Genomic DNA, 19,078 nt, shown 5'->3' on the forward strand with positions numbered 1-19,078 from the left:
GTATGTATCACTGGGTAGTTTAGGACTGCATAGGTGTTTATGGCTTTAACTGTTTTCCGTCCGTTAAGCTTTGCTTTCAGCAGGCTTCTGAGTCTCTGATGGTATTTTGCCGTCAGGCAGGCCTTAATTTCTCGGTACAGTTATGGTACTCCTACCAGTTCTTGATAGGGGTACCATAACTTGACCGAAGTAACGAATGCAGATCGTTTGGTCCAAATTTTCTTTTCATGTACGACAACGCTATTGCACGAGCTCAAGTGGTGGAGGAATATCTTTGAAACTAACGATATCCAATGATTGCCGGTGTCAGCTAGATCAGCAGACTTAAATCTGATCGAATATATGTGGCACGTATTTGGCCGTTCCATTGCACTTGATGAGCTAAGGTCTGCGCTGTTGGAAGAGTGGGATTTGTTTTCATGGTATGTTATTGACACCATTATATTGAGCATGGTTCACCGTTGTCAGGCCTGTTTAGCGGTTTCGTAGGGGGGGGGGATATATTTTCGAAAATATGTCTCCATGAAACATAATTTCTCTTGTGAGAAATAATTTGTTTCTCTCAAGCAGTATCAGGTATTTTTTACGTACTTTCAAATGCTGATGCCGAATGATGTCGCTGTAGTCGAGATACCTTCAGAATCATGTGGGCTGGGATTTATCAGTGAACGTGTGTTATGTTAGTGATGATGTGCCGAGTGACTGTTTTGGTTTTTGTGATGTCGTAATCTTTGTCACAGCGTTTCGTTTTAGATATTGCAAGAGATAACTCATGTGCATTTTTTAAAACATCAGTACTTTCGGATTGTTTTGGATATTGAAATAGTTAACTGTCAAGGTATTCGAATGTTTACTCGGTTATAATAATTACGGAATGCCACTTTTCAGCGCTCCTCCGTTTGAAAAGGAAGTGGGTAAGGTGTTTTCATATCCTGTTCGGCAAAATCGGAAATAGTAGTAGTACTAATATAGGTAACTCGTAATAGTACTAATATAGGGAACTATTTACATGGTTCTTCACTTCTGTAAAATTAGGTGATTATTTATTTCAATGGTCTGGCTAAAAGAAGTTTTTCTTATACCGAATTTAAACTAATCATTACGTAATTTAGGTATATGTCTTCCAGTTCGTGCATCTGTGAAAGCTACCCGTATCTTTTAATTTAGTATGTGTTTTCAGTGCTTGAAATGCAATATGAAGTCGCTGAACAGATTATTGCCGAGAATTTGTAATCCACAGAACTCACACTGATGGCTCCCCCCCCCCTACATAGTAGTAATGGCAAATGATGCAAGAAAGCAAGCTTATATAGCATCAGCCAAAAAAAAAAAAAATCAAAACCTACACAGTTCACCTATTAATACCCTCCAATAATTTGTCTACTTTTCCTTGAATTTATTCAATCGCCATTCCCACAACAACATGGGCTTTTTTTGGCTGGTGCAGCATAAGCCTCAGGCTTTCTTCCACCATATGGTCATTACTAATAGTAATACTTACCATCCTTCCTTAACTTGAATTTATGACCTCTTGTATTGGCAAGTGGAAGAATGCCATTAACATTCAACTTGCTCAATCCATTCAAGGCTTTAAACACCTCAGTCAGATCTCCCTGCAGATATCTAGTCTTGAAATGCTGCAGATTGCAGAACTGAAGTCTTTCTAGGTAAGAGTGCCCTTTTGTTCCCCTCGCCAATCTAGTTGCCTTTCTCTCCACTGTTCCAGGATATCTACATCCTTCCTAAAGTGAGGTCTACAGACCAGTACACAGTACTCAAGATATGGCGGAACCATGACCTTGTACAAAGGGATAATCACCTTATCCCTACTAGCAAAGTTTCTGTATATCATTGAACCCCTGGCAGAATGCTTCCACTGCTCATAGAATTTCATGTCTGACTGCACAATTATTCTCTGGTCTTTTTCATTCTTCACAACCCTGAGTTTAGTACCACCTAGTTGGTCTGGGGTTACTGCTGCCTATATGCAGTGCCTTGCATATGGGTAGCAGTTAAAACTTCAGCTGCCTTTTCTCAGCCCATTGAACTAATTTTCCTAGATCTCGTTGCAGTCACTTACTTTGCTAATCTTAGTATCATCTATAAACTTAGCCATTAAGCTTTGTATGTCTTCAGTATCACTAATAAATATTGAAGACAATAGTTGGCTCATCACTGAACCCTGGGGACTCCACTAATAACATTAGCCATGAAGAGCAGTGCCCACTGATTACCACTCTGTCTTCCCACTCAACCATCCCTTTTTCCATAGCAGCATCTGGCCCTTAATGCTATAGCTTTTATGTGCAGCAGTATCCAAAACCTTGCTGAAATCAAAGTATATGATATCAAAATAATTTTTTGTCTCCATTTTCTTGGTCACTCTATCATAGTATCCAATCAGATTGGCCAGATAAGACTCCCTTTAACAAATCAATCTCTGCTGTATGTGGCCACTGCTCTACGTGGAGTAATGTTATTAGTGGAGTCCCCCAGGGTTTGGTGCTGGGCCAATTGTTGTTTTGTGTATTTATCAATAATATTGATGAAGATATATCATGCTTAATGTCCAAGTTTGAGGATGATACAAAGGTTGGCAGGGTTGTTAAGGACATTAAAGACAGTATGCTACTGCAACAGGATCTAGAAAAGTTAGGCAGATGGGCTGAGAAGTGGCAACTGAAGTTTAACATTGACAAATGCAAAGTACTGCACATGGGTAGCAATAACTGAAGAGAAATGTACCAACTGTGTGGTAGCACACTCAGGAAAGTGGAAAGTGAAAAATACCTGGGGGCAATTGTGCAGTCAAATATGAAGTCCACTGAGCAGTGCAGACGGGCTGCCAGGACGATGATGATAGGCTGCCTTGTTGATGATATATAGGAATTTTGCTAGCAGGGACAGGGAGGCAATTATCCTGTTATACAAGGCAATGGTCAGGCCACACCACGAGTACTGTATACAGGTCTGGAGGCCTCATTTTAGGAAGGATGTAGATTTGCTTGAGCATGTACAGAGAAGGGCAACAAGATTGGTGAGAGGAACGAAGGGGGCGCACTTATGAAGAAAGGTTTAAGTTCTGCAAGTTGCAACATCCGGAGACTAGGCACCTGTTAGGTGATCTGATTGAGGTGTATAAGGCCTTGAATGGTTTGAGTAGGCTGAATGCTGATGGGATACTTCTGCTTGCTCGGACTAAGAACCTGAGGGAACATAGATTCAAATTGAGGAAAGACAGTTGTAGGATAGATGTGTGGAAGTTTGCCTTTAGGGCAAACTACCACACATCTATGAACTACACATCTATCAACTACCCATTGCCTTTAGCCAATGGGTAGTTGATTGCTGGAACAGACTTCCATCTGTTGTGGAAGTTATAGCCTAAATAAATTTAAGGCTGAGCTGGACAAGCATTTGGAACAAATGGAAGGATGAAATGGGAGGGTTTTTTTGGCTGATGCTGCATAAGCTTGCTTTCTTGCATCGTATGCCTCAACTAATGCTAATCCTATAACTGCAATATATTTTCATTCCTGTTAGATGATCCTGTATTTCTTCTTTAACCAGTGATTTCATTATTTTCCCTGGAACAGGTATTAATTGAAATGGCCTATAATTACTCATTTTACATTTTGGATCTCCCTTTGTGAACTGGGGATACATTCACACATGTCCAGTTTATAGGGACTTTCCCTGATTCAAGGATGCTCTCATAATTATAACTAAGGGTTTGCTTTATCCCCTCTGCTGCCTTCCTTAATACAATGGGATAGATCCCATCCACCCCAGGTGCCTTTTTTATGTTTAATTTCTATATCTTTTCAGTTATCACAAAATTATTTCGTTTGATAAACTTTTAGCATACCTTTCTCTAAAGAATTCCTCATGTGTGAATATATATGGAAAGTACTTATTCAATTTGTCAGGTTTCTGAAGAGGGCGTTCAACCTTTAACCAGTTGACCTTATGATCCGAAGTGATTTAACCCCTTCCTTCTTCCAATGCAATTCATGGTAGTTGAGACTCAGTTTGAAGAATATTTCAAAGGTCCCCTGGATAGTTACCTACATGAGGAGGGAAGCACATAGTCTATTTTCTTATCTACTTTTTACATATCTTTTTATTTTTTCATATCTTCCTTTATATTTTTATTATTTTATTCTTTGTTATTATTATTGATTATTACTATAAAAAGTTCAGGGGTAATAAACCTCAGACTGCTAGAAAAGTTGAACAGCCTTATTAGTGCAATAGTGGTATTTGTCAAAAGTTATGCAGTGAAATCCTTATTATACTTATATTAAACATATAAAATCCTTTAAGGGTTGTCTTTCTCATTATACCTCAAATAAGTAACACTTCCTCAATAGTGTTTACTATTATTATTATTTTTTTATTTTATTTTATTTTAAATTATTTTTATTCTTTTTTATTTCATTTTATTTTTATTCTTTTTTAATTATTTATTTTTTATTATTTTTTTTTATTTTTATTATATTTTACACTAATTCAAAAAAAAAGGCTGTTGCCTTCTTGCATTATTATCCATAGCAAGTTACTGCTATGGATAAAGGGATGGTGAAGTGGAAGAAAACAGTGGTTATCAGTGAGCACTGCTCTTTGTGGACTAATGTTATTAGTCAGTCCCCAGGGTTAAGTGCTGAGCCCATTGCTGTTTTCAATCTTTATTAAGGATATTGATGAAGGTATATCAGGTTTAACGTTTAATTTGTAGATGATACAAAGGTTGGCAAAGTGGTTAACAACAGTGGGTGAGCTACTGTAACGAGATCTAGGAAAATTGGGTTGATAGGCTGAGAAATGGCAGCTGATTTAACATTGACCAATGCAAGGTACTGCATATGGATAGCAGTAATCCCAGAGGAACTTATCAACTGTGTGGTATTACAGTCAGGGTAGTGGAAAATGAAAAAAGACCTGCAGGTAATTTTGCAGTCAGATATGAAATTCTCTGAGTAGTGCAGACATGCTTCTAGGACAGCTCATGTGGTTTCGTCCTTGATATACAGAAGCTTTGCTATGAGGAGGAGGTGATTATCCCTTTTTATGAGGCCATGGTTAGGCCATTTCTTGAGTGCTGTATACAGATGTGGAGGCCTCACTTTTGGAAGGATGTAGATCTGCTGGAACGGGTGAGAAGGACAACCGGACTGCTGAAGGGAAAAAAATGATGCTTTTATCTAGAAAAGCTTTAGCTGCAAATTTCAGCATCTGGAGACTAGGTACCTGCGGGGTGATCTGATTGAGGTATTTAAGGCCTTTAATGGATTGAGTAAGGTGAATGTTAAAGGCATTCTTCCTTGCTGACACTACACACGAGGGGATATAAATTCAAGTTGAAGAAGGATGGTTGCAAGTTAGATGTTCAAGGGTGGTTGATTGTTAGAACAGACTTCCATCTGCTGTGGAAATGGATGTTTGAGTAAATTCAAGGAAGTACTAGACAAATTCTTGGAGGCTATGGATTGGTGGTGTGTGTAGGTTTTTTTTTTTTTTTTTTTTGTTGGTTGATGCTATATAAGCTTGCTTTCTTGTATCATTTGCTGCTAGAAAGATCCAGGAGGACCCTTGAGACCAAGCAAAGGTTGTCCTGGATGACCTGGTAAGCTGGACCTCACAAATAAATTAAAAATATCAAACAAAAACAAAGCCAATGATCTTCAAAAACAGGTTGGATTACCGCAGATCCCCTAAAGTGCTCATTCACGGGAAGCAAATTCCATATGTGGCACAAACTAACCTTGGCATCATATTGGATGACAGGCTCAGTTTCCAACCACATGTGAACAGTTTAGCAAACAAAACCAAAGCCTCCACTGCAGCTGTTATCAGGATCTCCCGTTCGGATTGGGGACTCACCAAATGAACCCTATCTCTCTACTATAAAGCTGTTCTTACCAATTGCTTCCTATGCTGCTGGGGTCTGGTTCCATAGAGTCACTAACAGCAAAATCCTTTCCATGCAAACAGGACACTAACAGGACAAACTCCTTTCCATGCAAAGAACCATGCTGCTTGTGACACACCGAGTACCAAGAAGAAACTCAACTAATGCACTGCAGGTTGTATTAGGGCCCTTCCCATGGACCTATATATATATATAGCTTATAGAGGCTACATTTACAAATACAAAAAAGGCCTACCAACCTCACTCCTTGGAATAGACTGCAATCCTGCTAAAATATCAAACAGGTAAAAATAAACCTATGGAATAAATAACTCCTCCTCTCCCTTTGGCAGGTTAGATGGGATGAAAGCCACGCTGGATAGGTCACCAGACTTTTCATCCCGGATGTCACCTTTGCCATGAATAAGCCGCATTGTAATTGGTTTTACCCATCCATGAGCACTTCCTACATCCTAACAGGACATGGTGCTCTTAAAGCGAAACTGTTCCAATTCGGACTGGCGACAAATCCTTATTGCTCCTGTGGGGAAGAGGAATCCTGGAACCACATCCTACCACATCCTATTGTCCTTCCCCAACTACAAAGAACAATGGACAACACTTAGATAGATTATAGAATGTCGTAATGTACCGTTTGCAATTGACTCAAAGTTTGAATAGCACAAAGCTTAATGAGCAGTACTCACCTTAGATAATCTGCTATGTTACATGAAGTTAGGATGGAAGAATAATTTGAGGCTTAAGGTAGTTTAAAATAATTTAAATGATTTAAAATAAGTTAAGACTGTGAACACGGAATTAAAATATGCTCAAGGAAGTAGAAGTGCACAACTTCGTTCCTGGCCTGGTTGTCATTGAAGAATTAATTTAAAACTTTAAAATATGATCAGTGAAGCCAAAAGTCATGAAGGACCGACTTTCGTGTTAACGTCATCATTGGCAATACTAAAAGGAAAGGAATTGCGTATTTTTAAAGACTTCTGTATTCCCATGATGCACTTTGTGACATGTGGGAATCTCAGGTGCGTGAGATTCCAGACCGAGGTTGGTGGGTAGTTTTGTGTTTACGACATTAAGTTTGGTATTGTGGTGGCACCATTCTATGATAAGAGCTTCATATTGAAATATTTTATAACTGGATTTTAATTTTACGATTGTGATGGCCGAATCAACTAGGGTGTTATGGTTATTAGACTGTACGTGTTGTGTGAGTTCAGTGCTGGATTGACTAGTCCTGAAGCTGTTGTAATGGTAATATGCTTGTGTGTTGGAAGTTTTTGAGGAACCGTATTTTAGATTTTAAATTATAGATTTAAATTATTTTAAACTACCTTAAGCCTCAAATTATTCTTCCATCCTAACTTCATGTAGACATCTTAGCCTCTTTAGATGTTGTTTCCTTATATACAAACGTACATTTGCCCTTCACACTACAAGCCTTACGCGAATTCCTAACGATTGATGATACTTTAATCAACCGCACCTCTCTTACCATTAATATCTTAGAACTTACCTCGTTTTTACTTGAAGCTGGACACTTCCGTTTTCAAAACCAGATATTTGAACAAATATTTGGCCTTCCCATGGGACTAGGAATTTCAGCTCCCTTATCAGAAATCTACTTAGCCACTATTGAAAACCAAGTACTACAACCTTACCCTTCTGGGATTAAACTTTATATGCGTTATGCAGATGACATACTTATAATAGGAAATAGAACTACAATTGATAATCTCTTTATTAAATTCAACACAATACATGACAGACTAAAATACACACTTGAAACAGAAATTGACAACAAAATCAACTTTCTTAATCTCACAATATACAAAATAGGCACCAAACTAGGAACCAGGATCAACAGGAAAAATACACACACAGGAAAATATCTACATCTCGAGGCATACCACCCACTTAGTACAAAAAAAGCTGTCCTATACAATCAAATCCATATTGTAATTCTGCAGATATTTATCCGCAGAATTACAATATCTCACAGAAAAATTCACGACCAGGAAATATCCACTTCAATTAATCCAACATATAATTTTCATTGCAAAGAATAACACCAATAGCTTAATTAAACACAACACCAAACAGAATACGTGCATTATCCTTCCCTATCACAGCAGTCTCGCTAGACAGTTCTGCCAAGTGTTCGCAGGCACTGATATTACACTTATATTCTCTTCATACAATAAATTAAGAACTCAGTTTAATGCTTGTAAAGAAACACACAAATACTCAATAAACGACTTGAGTAATATTGTGTATTTAATTAATTGTCAACAAGGTTGTAAAGCATGCTATATCGGGAGCAGTACCACAAAATGCGGTTCCTCAAAAACTTCCAACACACAAGCATATTACCATTACAAAAGCTTCAGGACTGGTCAATCCAGCACTTAACTCACACAACACGTACAGTCTAATAACCATAACCCCCTAGTTGATTCGGCCATCACCATCGTAAAATTAAAATCCAGTTATAAAATCTTTCAATATGAAGCTCTTATCATAGAATGGTGCCACCACAATACCAAACTTAATGTCGTAAACACAAAACTACCCACCAACCTCTCCTCGGTCTGGAATCTCACGCACCTGAGATTCCCACATGTCACAAAGTGCATCACGGGAATATAGAAGTCTTTAAAAATACTCAATTCCTCTCCTTTTAGTATTGCCACTGATGACGTTAAGTTTTAAATTAATTCTTCAATGACAACCAGGCCAGGAATGAAGTTGTGCACTTCTACTTCCTTGAGCATATTTTAATTCAGTGTTCACAGTCTTAACTTATTTTAAATCATTTAAATTATTTTAAACTACCTTAAGCCTCAAATTATTCTTCCATCCTAACTTCATGTAACGCAGCAGATTATCTAAGATGAGTACCGCTCATTAAGCTTTATGCTATTCAAACTTTGAGTCAACGGACAACACTTAAAAATTTGACATCTCAGAAGTCAATCTTAAAGACTTAATTTCAAAAATAAAATAAACTTTCAAGCCCTTCAAAGCTTAACCAACGACGTCTTCAGCAGAAGAATGCAGTAGCTTCACCACTGGATAATTCAAGGAACTCTTGCTGAACTGTTCCCTGTGTCACCTACTAGCCATCCTGGACTTCAATTCTTTTGATCTATGAGGTTGTTCAGAGATGCCAACCACTGGTATTTCTTTTTTTTTTTAAATTATTTTTATTTATTTTATTTTATTTATTTATTTTTTTTGCTTTATCTATTTTTTTATTAATTTATTTATTTTATTTTTATTATTATAATTTTTTTTTTTTTTTTTTTTCTTGCTGGTACTCAGGACTGGGCATCCTAAGTAGAAATTGCTGGCATCCACTGGTGTTGCGTTACATCCAGTGGATGCAGGATTTTAGCGCACTACTTAGGCACATATAGTAGATTATGCCCGGCTCCACGTGCCTTGGGATGGGCATCAGGCAGCAGTTGCTCAGATGTTGGCTGCTCACATTTCAGGCCCTGTTTACACAGATTCTGTAGTCAAGACAGAGACAATTTGCAGAGATGGACCCAGGTCCTGGAGCCACTACAAACAGGCCACATACATACACACACACACATACATAAATGTCATTGTCTATACATGTTTTTCTTTTACTTTTGAGTCTGAGAGTTTTGTTGCATTTTACAATTTTGTAAGAGAAGCTCCATTTTCTGCTGGAATTTCTTACACAGGTTCAAATGATTGTAAATAGTGTTTGTATTTATGTAAATAAATAAATAAAAAATGGATAATACTAACACCAGCATTATTGGAAATGTAAGAAGACAAGAGGGACATCTACTTTCTCCCACGAAATGTTCAGAGAAAAAAACTGAAAACCAATTTGCAAAAACAATATATATATGGGAGAGCCATGTTTAGAAGGCCTTTATGTCAAACATAATCAAAAGCATTAGAAGTATCATGAATAACAACTTTAGTTTCACCAAGTTTTTCCATTGAATTTGTCAAAGATAAGTGATATAAGTCAATATACAGTAGACTGTCGAAATAGCCAAGGAGGATGTCTTTGTGTGTGCTAGATGCACAGTGTCAAGTAAATTGGTACTAACTCAGCTTTCTGATGGGCATCTATGAGAGTTAGGGTAGAAGTGCTTGAAGGAATTGAAATGGGGCACCCATCAAACTCTCAGCTTCCCAACTCAATGCCAGAGATCACTCTTATGCATCACGCAACACAGCAGCAACCTTCAGGACAGAATGCGCTGATCCCACAGGAGCTAGTTATTGTCGGTGACTATTGTCAAAGAGATGGGAAATATATAGCAATACCTCGTTTAGCACGGCTTCAACAGCACAGGTTTCACTATAACACGGTTTTCAATTATGTTTAAATGGAAAATTTACTGTACATATTAAAACATTCAATAGCCTAGACACTTACTCTGCACATATGCTGCATTTTCGTAGCCCTAGGTATGGTACATATATGCTGTGGTGCCAACTCTATTGTCTCACATGCACATGTGACAATAGCTCCTCTCAGGCAGTCAGCTGCAACGTGCAACAGTGTTCAGTATTCTTAATTTCATCCTGGTGAGAAGACATGACAGCCTTTCAAACTTTTCATTTCACTATTTATTTTTTACACTTTTAAATATCCACATTTTAATTGATTGTCCAGATTTTAGCAATATCCGTTTTACCGCTTTTAATCATCTGACTGAGCTGTATACACTCAGTCAGATTTTATCCGACAATGACAATGTGTCTGCTATTTTTAGCTTTTTGAAATCAATAAAGGTTTTTAATCGTATTTAAAATTTATATGTTATTGTTATTTCTTTTACTGATTTATCTTTTTTATATATTTGTTATTATATATCTGGACATGGTGGCCTAATTAATTAGGTCACTGAGATGTTAATTTTTTATATATTACCTGGTCTTGGCACATTATAGCCTTAGTTGCTAATGCGCCAATAAAATCCAAATCAAATCAAACCTTTTTAAATACGATCAAAAATATATAACCACATCTTTGTTAGAAAGCACTGCCAACAACATGCATTCTGTTTGGCAGCATGATTTGCCCCATTTGAAATGATTTGGTAAATGAACATTCTGGTTTTGAATCGCAAGTTCAGACAACCGCCGAAGACATTGTGAAGATCGGAAAAGATTTGGAACTTAGGACACTGCCAATGTACGTGACTGCATTGACTCACATGCAAGTGACTTAGACGATGCAACTCTCCTTGATTTAGCCAGTGACCACCAAATTGAGGTTGGTCCTTGAGGTTGTCACAGACATTCTCTCAGATATGCCAGACAAGCTGTACTTGCTACCTGGGAGTCTAAAACGCTGATGGAACTGATATTTGGGTGACACTCAAGTCAAGTGGACCCAATTTCGGCGAAGTCCGGACGGTCTGTGACAGCCAAATCCTCTGCTTGCACCTTCACGATGCTGGGATTGTTAGTAATCTTGGGTATAACCTCCATACACAAGTATATGGTGGGTGACCACCCAGGTGTGAACCAACGTAAGTAGTGGTCGAGGTGTGGCACCCACACCACATTGAGGGACGCTGCCCCTCTATGTTACCAGGCAGTACTAGGTAATAGATGACTCTCATCAACCGGTGAAATACCACCACTTTGCTTATTGGAGGCTTGAAGTGGTGGAACCCATGTTTAGTCTCTAGAGCTAAGTTCCAGTCAACCCTTCCCTATCTCTTCCATCATGCAGTATGATTGATGACTTTTGAGGTTACGATGAATGTCGTGGCGGAGATCCAATATTCCTTACATTTCGAGGGTACAGCTCTACAACGGTTTTCACAGGCCGGCCGCTAGTTAGTACACCGGACCGAACCTATTGGTAACACTCTAGGAGCCTTCCGGATCAGCTAGTGTATAATTTTGCTACCTCTACTCTGCCAGAAAGTGACTGGAGGAAGTCCGAGTAGTGTGTATGCGGGGAAGCATTGCCGAGGCCACGTTATGTCAAGGATCTGGGTATATTCTTACCACGTGTATGCCATATCCAAAAATTTCATTACTTCATACAGCATGTCCCACCCACTTTTTCTTACTATTGAATACACTATGAATTGTCAAACTAATGGAGCAAGCTTATCTGCGAAAAGATCTAAACCTCCCAAGGACTTCATAATTCATTTCACAAATATACGTGGTCTCAATTCTAATCTCAACAATGTCCATTTCCACTTGCAGTCTGCCAAACCCCATGTACTTTTTCTGACAGAATCTCTGTTATCGGTTGATTCAACTACTGCTCATCTCAGATGCCCAAATTATTCGCTGTATGATTCCTTTCGCCTCAAAGGTTGTACTTGTGCATATGTCCGTTCTGATATTCCCTGTCAGAGACTTGGCAATTTGGAATCTCCTCTCTTTGATCTTCTCTGGCTTAAAATCTCTCTACCTCATTGTGTCAAATTCATCTGTTGTCTCTACCGTTCTCCCAACTCCACTAATCACTTGGAGCTCTTTGACTTCCTCTCTTTGCAACTTGACTTTCTCCAGTCCAACTTTCCTAACAGCGAGGTAATTTTCCTTGGTGATTTTAATGTTCACAACTCCAGCTGGCTTCCGTTTTCTAGTCACACTGACCCAGCAGGTCAGGATGCTGAGGCTTTTGCAATTACTAATGACCTAGCACAGATTGTTCATTTACCTACAAGAATACCGGACAATCCTAATCATACAGCCAATACGCTTGATCGTTTTCTCACAAACAACCCTTCTAAGTACACGGTTGAAGTGAGAGGTCCTTTAGGCACTTCAGATCACAACCTGGTGATTGTCTCTTCTCCAATGGAACCTTTATCTCATGGCTATTCCCAACCTCATGCTGTTTGGCATTACAAGAATGCATAATGGGATGACCTGCGAGACTTCTTTTCTTTTCCTTGGTCGGATTACTGTTTCAAAACTTCTGATGTCAACGTTTGCTCAGATCGTGTCAGTGAAATAATTCTTGCAGGAATGGAATCCTTTATCCCGCACTATACTTTAAAATCTCGTCCTTTGTCTAAACCTTGGTTTTCCAAAAGATGTGCTAAGGCTGTTCAAGAGAAGAATGTTGCATATCGTAATTGGCTTGTTTATAATTCTTCAGTTTCATTTTCTGCCTACACCAAAGCTTGCAACAATTGTAAAGCAGTTATTAATCAGTGCAAACTAGTTTGCACTGATTAATAATGGCAGCCGAGCATTCTGGTCTCTTGCCAAAGCTATTGGCTGAAACTTTTGCCCATCTCTGCTCCCACCTCTGTCCAAACCAGATGGTTCTGTTGTCACTTCAGCCAAGGATAAAGCTGACCTGCTAGCATCCCATTTTTCTTCCAGCTCATGTATTAATGATCTTGGTAAAACACCTCCCACCATTCCCAACAAGCTCCATCCAATGCCTCCTGTGGTCTTCCGTCAAAAGGATATCAGAAGGATTTTGATGAATCTTGATGCTAAGAAAGCTCCAGGTCCTGATGGTATTTCTCCACTTGTTCTCAAAACCTGTGCTCCTGTTCTTTGCTGCCTTTTTTCACTTTCTTATTTAAAGGTGTTTTTCCTTCTGCTTGGAAATTTGCTCATATCCAACCAGTTCCTAAAAAGGGTGACAAAATCCCTCCCATCCAATTATCGGCCCATTGCAATTACTTCTACTCTTTCTAAAGTAATGGAGAAATCAATTAACCGCCAACTCTTAAACTACCTAGAAACCTTCCGTCTGATCAACGATCGCTAGTATGGATTCCGTCAGTGTCAATCCACTGGTGATATTCTGGCTTATGTTACCATTTATGGACAAATTCAATGGAAAGGTTCGGTGAAACACAAGTAGTTGCTCTTGACATCTCAAAGGCTTTTGATCGTGTTTGGCATAAAGGTCTTCTAAACAAGCTTCCATCTTATGGTTTGCCAACTGTTTTTAGTAATTGGTTATCCAGTTTTCTCTCTGATCGCTCACCGAGGGTGATGGTAGATGGCTCTCTGTCTTCTAACTTCTCCACTAATGCCGGTGTACCCCAAGGTTCAGTTCTTTCCCCCACTCTTTTCCTCTTGTATATTAATGACCTTCTTCCATTGACTGGAAATCCTATCCATAGTTTTGCCGATGATAGCACATTGCATTCCACTTTCCATTTTGAGAAACCTTGTCCTGCTGAATCAGCTTCAACTTCTCGAAAATCTGCTACCAATTCCTTAAATGCTGATCTTCAGGTAATTCTCCAGTGGGGCAAAGACAACTTAGTTGATTTCAACCCTTCTAAAACTCAGTATTGTCTTATATCTTGCAAAAAGGATTCTTCTGCTCCTATGCTTATCTTTAGGGACACTCCGATTTCTTGGCAAAATGATATATCTCTTTTGAGGATTACACTGACTTGTAATCTCTCTTGGCACAAGCACATTACAAATATTGCTTCCTCTGCATCTAAAAAACTTGGTTTTCTCTTTCGCTCTCGGCGTTACTTTTCTTCCAAACAGCTGCTCACTCTGTATAAATCGCAAAACCGCCCTGCCATGGAATATTGTTCCCACATCTGGGGTGGTGCCCCCAAAACATCTCTCAGGTTTCTTGATTCCATTATGAAGCGGGCAGTTAGGTTAATTAATGATTCATCTCTAACAGTCTCTCCACTCGCTGTCTCATAGACGTTCTGTTTCTGCTGCATGCCTCTTCTACAGGTACTTCCATGGGCACTGTTCTTTTGAATTGGCTTCTATAATTCCTGCTCTCTCTTTCAAAACAGTCCGAACACATTCCGCCACCAGCCAACATCCATTTACTGTTCAACTTCAAACCCACAGAACCAACTTTTCATCTTCCTCATTTATTCATTCAACTGCCGTTTTCTGGAACAACCTTCCTTCATATGTATTTCCTGAAAATTACAATCTACAGAAGTTCAAATCCAATGTCAACAAATATCTTCTTTTGTCTTCTCAACCTCCAACCCAAGCACTGTACTAAGTACTATAGGTTCTAATACCTCTCGTGTTTGGGGATCACATTAAAAAAAAAAAAAAAAAAAATGGAGGATGTGGAAAGGTCAGGGAATGACTACCGTATATCCCCGGAGCAATATGGCCTTAGTTGCTAATGCTCCTAAAAACCAAATAACAAACAACAAACAGCAACTCTCCTTGAAATTGATTAGCAAGCTGCATATGAAGAAGAGGAAAACAATTCTGAAATGGCACTAAAAGTATTTTCAACAGAAGAATTGGAGAAAGTTTTTCAGGGAATTGTCATTAGGGTTACCATTTTCTGCACTCATAAAAAGAAGACATTTACATGTTTTGGGGCAAATAAACGAGGACAAAAAGTTCATCTTGGATATAGCATTAGCATTAGTAGAGGCATTTGATGCAAGAAAGCAAGCTTATGCAGCATCAGCCAAAAAAAAAAAAAAAAAAAAACCACTCCCACTTCACCCCTCTGTTCGTTCAAAATACCTGTCCAGCTGAGCCTTAAACTTATTTAGGCTATCAACTTCCACGACAAGGGATGGAAGTCTGTTCCACCAACCAACCACTCGCTGGCTAAAGGCAAATTTCCGCACGTCTATCCTACATCTGTCTTTCCTCAATTTGAATTTATGCCCTCTCAGGTGATTATTCTTAGCGAGAGGAAGAATCCCATCAGCATTGAGCATGCTCAAACCATTCAATGCTTTATACACCTATCAGATCACCTCGCTGGTGCCTAGTCTCCAGACACTGTAATTTGCAAAACTTAAGCCTTTCTTCGTAAGAGCACCCCTTTGTTCCATTCACTAATCTTGTTGCCCTTCTCTGTACTCGTTCCAGCAGCTCTACATCCTTCTTGAAATGAGGCCTCCAGGCCTGTATACAGTACTCTAGGTGTGGCCTGACCATTGCCTTATACAAGGGAATAATCACCTCCTTATCCCTGCTAGAAAAATTCCTATATATCATTGACAATACACCATGAGCTACTCTTGCAGCCCGTCTGCACTGCTCAGAGAACTTCATATCTGCCTGCACAACCACCCCCAGGTCCCTTTCATTCTCTACCACTGTCAGTGTAGTACCACAGAGTTGATACGTTGCTCTGGGGTTGCTGTTTCCCATATGTAGTACTTTACATTTGTCAATGTTAAACTTCATTTGCCACCTCTCAGCCCATCTGCTCAACCTTTCCAGATCCTGTTGCAGCAGCATAGTGTCAGTAGTGTCCTTGACAACCCTGCCTACCTTTGTATCGTCTGCAAACTTCGACATTAAGCTTGATATACCATCATCAATATCATTTATGAATACAGAAAACAATAATGGACCCAACACTGAGCCCTGAGGGACTCCACTAATAACATTAGTCCACGACGAGCAGTGTCCATTGATTACCACTCTCTGTCTTCTCCCCCTCAGCCACCCCTTTACCCACAGCAGCAATTTGCCTCCAATGTTACACTGCTCCAATTTGTGCAGCAGTCTTCCATGTGCAACAGTATCAAAAGCCTTTCTAAGATCCAAGTATATAATATCAAAGTTATTCCCTGCATCCAGTTCCTTTGTGACTGCATCATAGTATCCAATCAAATTGGTCAGGCAAGACTTCCCCTTAACAAAACCATGCTGTGTCCGAGCTATAACTGAAGTCTTGTCTAAATGATCCTGCAGTGCTTCTTTAACTAATGCCTCCATTAATTTTCCTGGAACAGAAGTTAAACTCACAGGTCTATAATTGCTTGTGTCAGCTTTTGATCCTCCTTTGTGAATTGGGGTCACATTTGCACATCTCCAGTCTATGGGTACCTCCCCTGAGTCCAAGGAAGCTCTCATAATTATGGCTAAGGGTTTGCTTACTTCCTTTGCTGCCTCCTTTAATATAACTGGATAGATCCCATCCACCCCAGGTGCCTTTCTTGTGTTTATCTTCAACAATTTCTCCTCCACTTTACTCTCAGTTATTACAAGATTCTCTAGCTTACTGCTAGAGTTGAATACACCTCTGGCATTCCCCTCGATAAATAACTCCTCATGTGTGAATGTCGATGCAAAATATTCATTTAGTTTGTTAGCTACCTGAGCAGGATCATCAACAGTTGACCCATCGATATCAAGTGGACCAATCTGATTCATCCCCTTCCTTCTAGAGTTTACATAAGTAAAGAACTCTTTGCTGTTTTTCTTTGCATCCCTTGCCAAAGATTTCTCGTAATCTGCCTTCGCCTGCCTAACCTCCTTTGTAACTTGGTTACAGATCAACTTGTATCTATCATAGGCTTCTGTGTCATGTGTTAATTTGTATGTATCCCATGCATGTTTCTTTTCTGCCATATGCCTCATCAGTTCATCTGACATCCATTTAGGCCTAAACCGTGAACAATATTTCTTAGTTGGTATGTAAAGTCTAGTAGCTTCCAAGATAAGTTCTTTGAATGCTTCCCATTTTGCATTTACTGTTGGTAACATCATCAGTTGGTCCCACTGTATAGAATTTAAATACTGTCTCAGTCCATCGTAGTCGCCTTTACGAAAGCAATAACCCTTCCCTTTACCCCTAATGGTAGTTACCTCTTTGAGTAAATCCCACTTCAGCACACTGTGATCACTGCCACCTAGTGGTTCATTTATCTGCAGATTCTTAATGCATGAAGATTAAGAATCTTCATTAAAAAAGACGACAAATATATTATGCAAATAATAAAATAAAGACAATGTAAACCACATTTACTGATGTTTAGGATTAGTACATTCATATTTGTCTTGAGAAATTATTTCTTTCAGTAGCTCTGGATTGCCTCTCAAATATGTGTAAAAATCAACGCATGACATATGTTTGAAATTGTACTGCAAAAACAAAATACATTTTACAGAATTGACATTTAACCTATTCCTTTCATTTGTCCACTGACTTTGCATTAGATAGAATACTCTCTCTACATTTGCATTATGAGGAGGAATTGCAAAGAAAAACTGGGCAATTTTCAACAATTCTGAATGGAATTTAATATTTTTTGAATTACTAAAATATTTGGCCCACTTTTCATGTATAAGCATGTTTTTAAAGTCTTTATTATTCATTTGATCCTCAAAAAATTTCTTCAAATTGTTAAATTGGTCAAAACACTTAACATTATCAATTGTTACCCCTTTGTCAATCAAGTAGAAAATAAAACATTCTACATCGTTCCAGCTTGGTACTGCATCCATTTTCAGCCACATAAAACAGGAAATGGATTCCATATGGTGAAGCCACTTATCTAAATATTCCATGCAATTTCTATACAGATTTTTTGTATCCCTGGAAAATTTTTCCCATTCAAGTACAAGTCCATCATGTTTTTTGTATAGCATTTCCTTTACTCTTAATGGCATGAAGTTGTGATCCATCTGTTTCGAGATAATTTCTTTCACTGAGACTAAGACATCTAGCACTTCTGCAGCTGAGTTACTTTTCTTTTCAATTCGTTGTATGTGTGTATGGAATACACTCATAAGTGATTGCATGAACCAAAGATGAATCTCACTAAATCCATTTTCAAAGAACCTTTTAATCACAATGGGAGGTTTTTCTGGGGACAGAAAATAAGCCTGTAAAGCTGGAAACATATCTATGAGCCTTGTGATGCTTGGAAATAATGAAAGCCATCTTGTCTTGCTGTGAGAAAGGAGCTATCTATGTTCAATCTCAACAAACTCACAGTATTTCTTAAGCTCTTCAGTCTGGACTGTATAATTATGAAAATACTGGTAAATTTTAAAAACAATGTTCTCTATATCAACTTTCCAAAGTTCTGCATCATTCTGAAGACAATTGTTCAAAATATGCGCAGGGCAGCCCACTCCAATCAAAGTCTTGTTATGCAACAATTTCTTTAATTTTGCAAAGACATTATTCCCTTCTTCATTTCGTCTCAGTCCTCCAAACATTGTATTGCAATTGTCCCCTGTGAATGCAATACATTTTTCACACAAACCATTTTTTTCAAGGGTTTCTTTAACATACGTAGAAATGGTATCTGCAGTCTCGTTAGGCATCTTCTGTAATTCAATTAATTTTGTTTGTAACCCTCCTTCATTTACATCAAAATACTGAATAATTAACGGGACGATTTTTTCAGAACCATGGTTACTTCCATCAGTTGAGACCCCACAGTATGC

At 38.6% G+C, this 19,078-nt stretch overlaps 1 protein-coding gene across 1 annotated transcript in view; it reads left to right on the forward strand.

The window, feature by feature from the left end:
• The first annotated feature begins 715 nt into the window (after window positions 1-715).
• Window positions 716-19,078, forward strand: part of LOC150077654 (signal transducing adapter molecule 2-like) — a 149,173-nt gene continuing 130,810 nt past the window's right edge. The window contains exon 1 of the mRNA XM_090385190.1: window positions 716-914. Coding sequence (XP_090241316.1) covers window positions 875-914 — 40 coding nt within the window. The 5' untranslated portion in view covers window positions 716-874. The remainder of the gene's footprint in view (window positions 915-19,078) is intronic.

The sequence above is a fragment of the Mastigoproctus giganteus genome, chromosome 11, assembly GCF_048544385.1.
Source record: "Mastigoproctus giganteus isolate SK-2022 chromosome 11, ASM4854438v1, whole genome shotgun sequence".
In the NCBI taxonomy this organism is placed as follows: Eukaryota; Metazoa; Arthropoda; class Arachnida; order Uropygi; family Thelyphonidae; genus Mastigoproctus; species Mastigoproctus giganteus.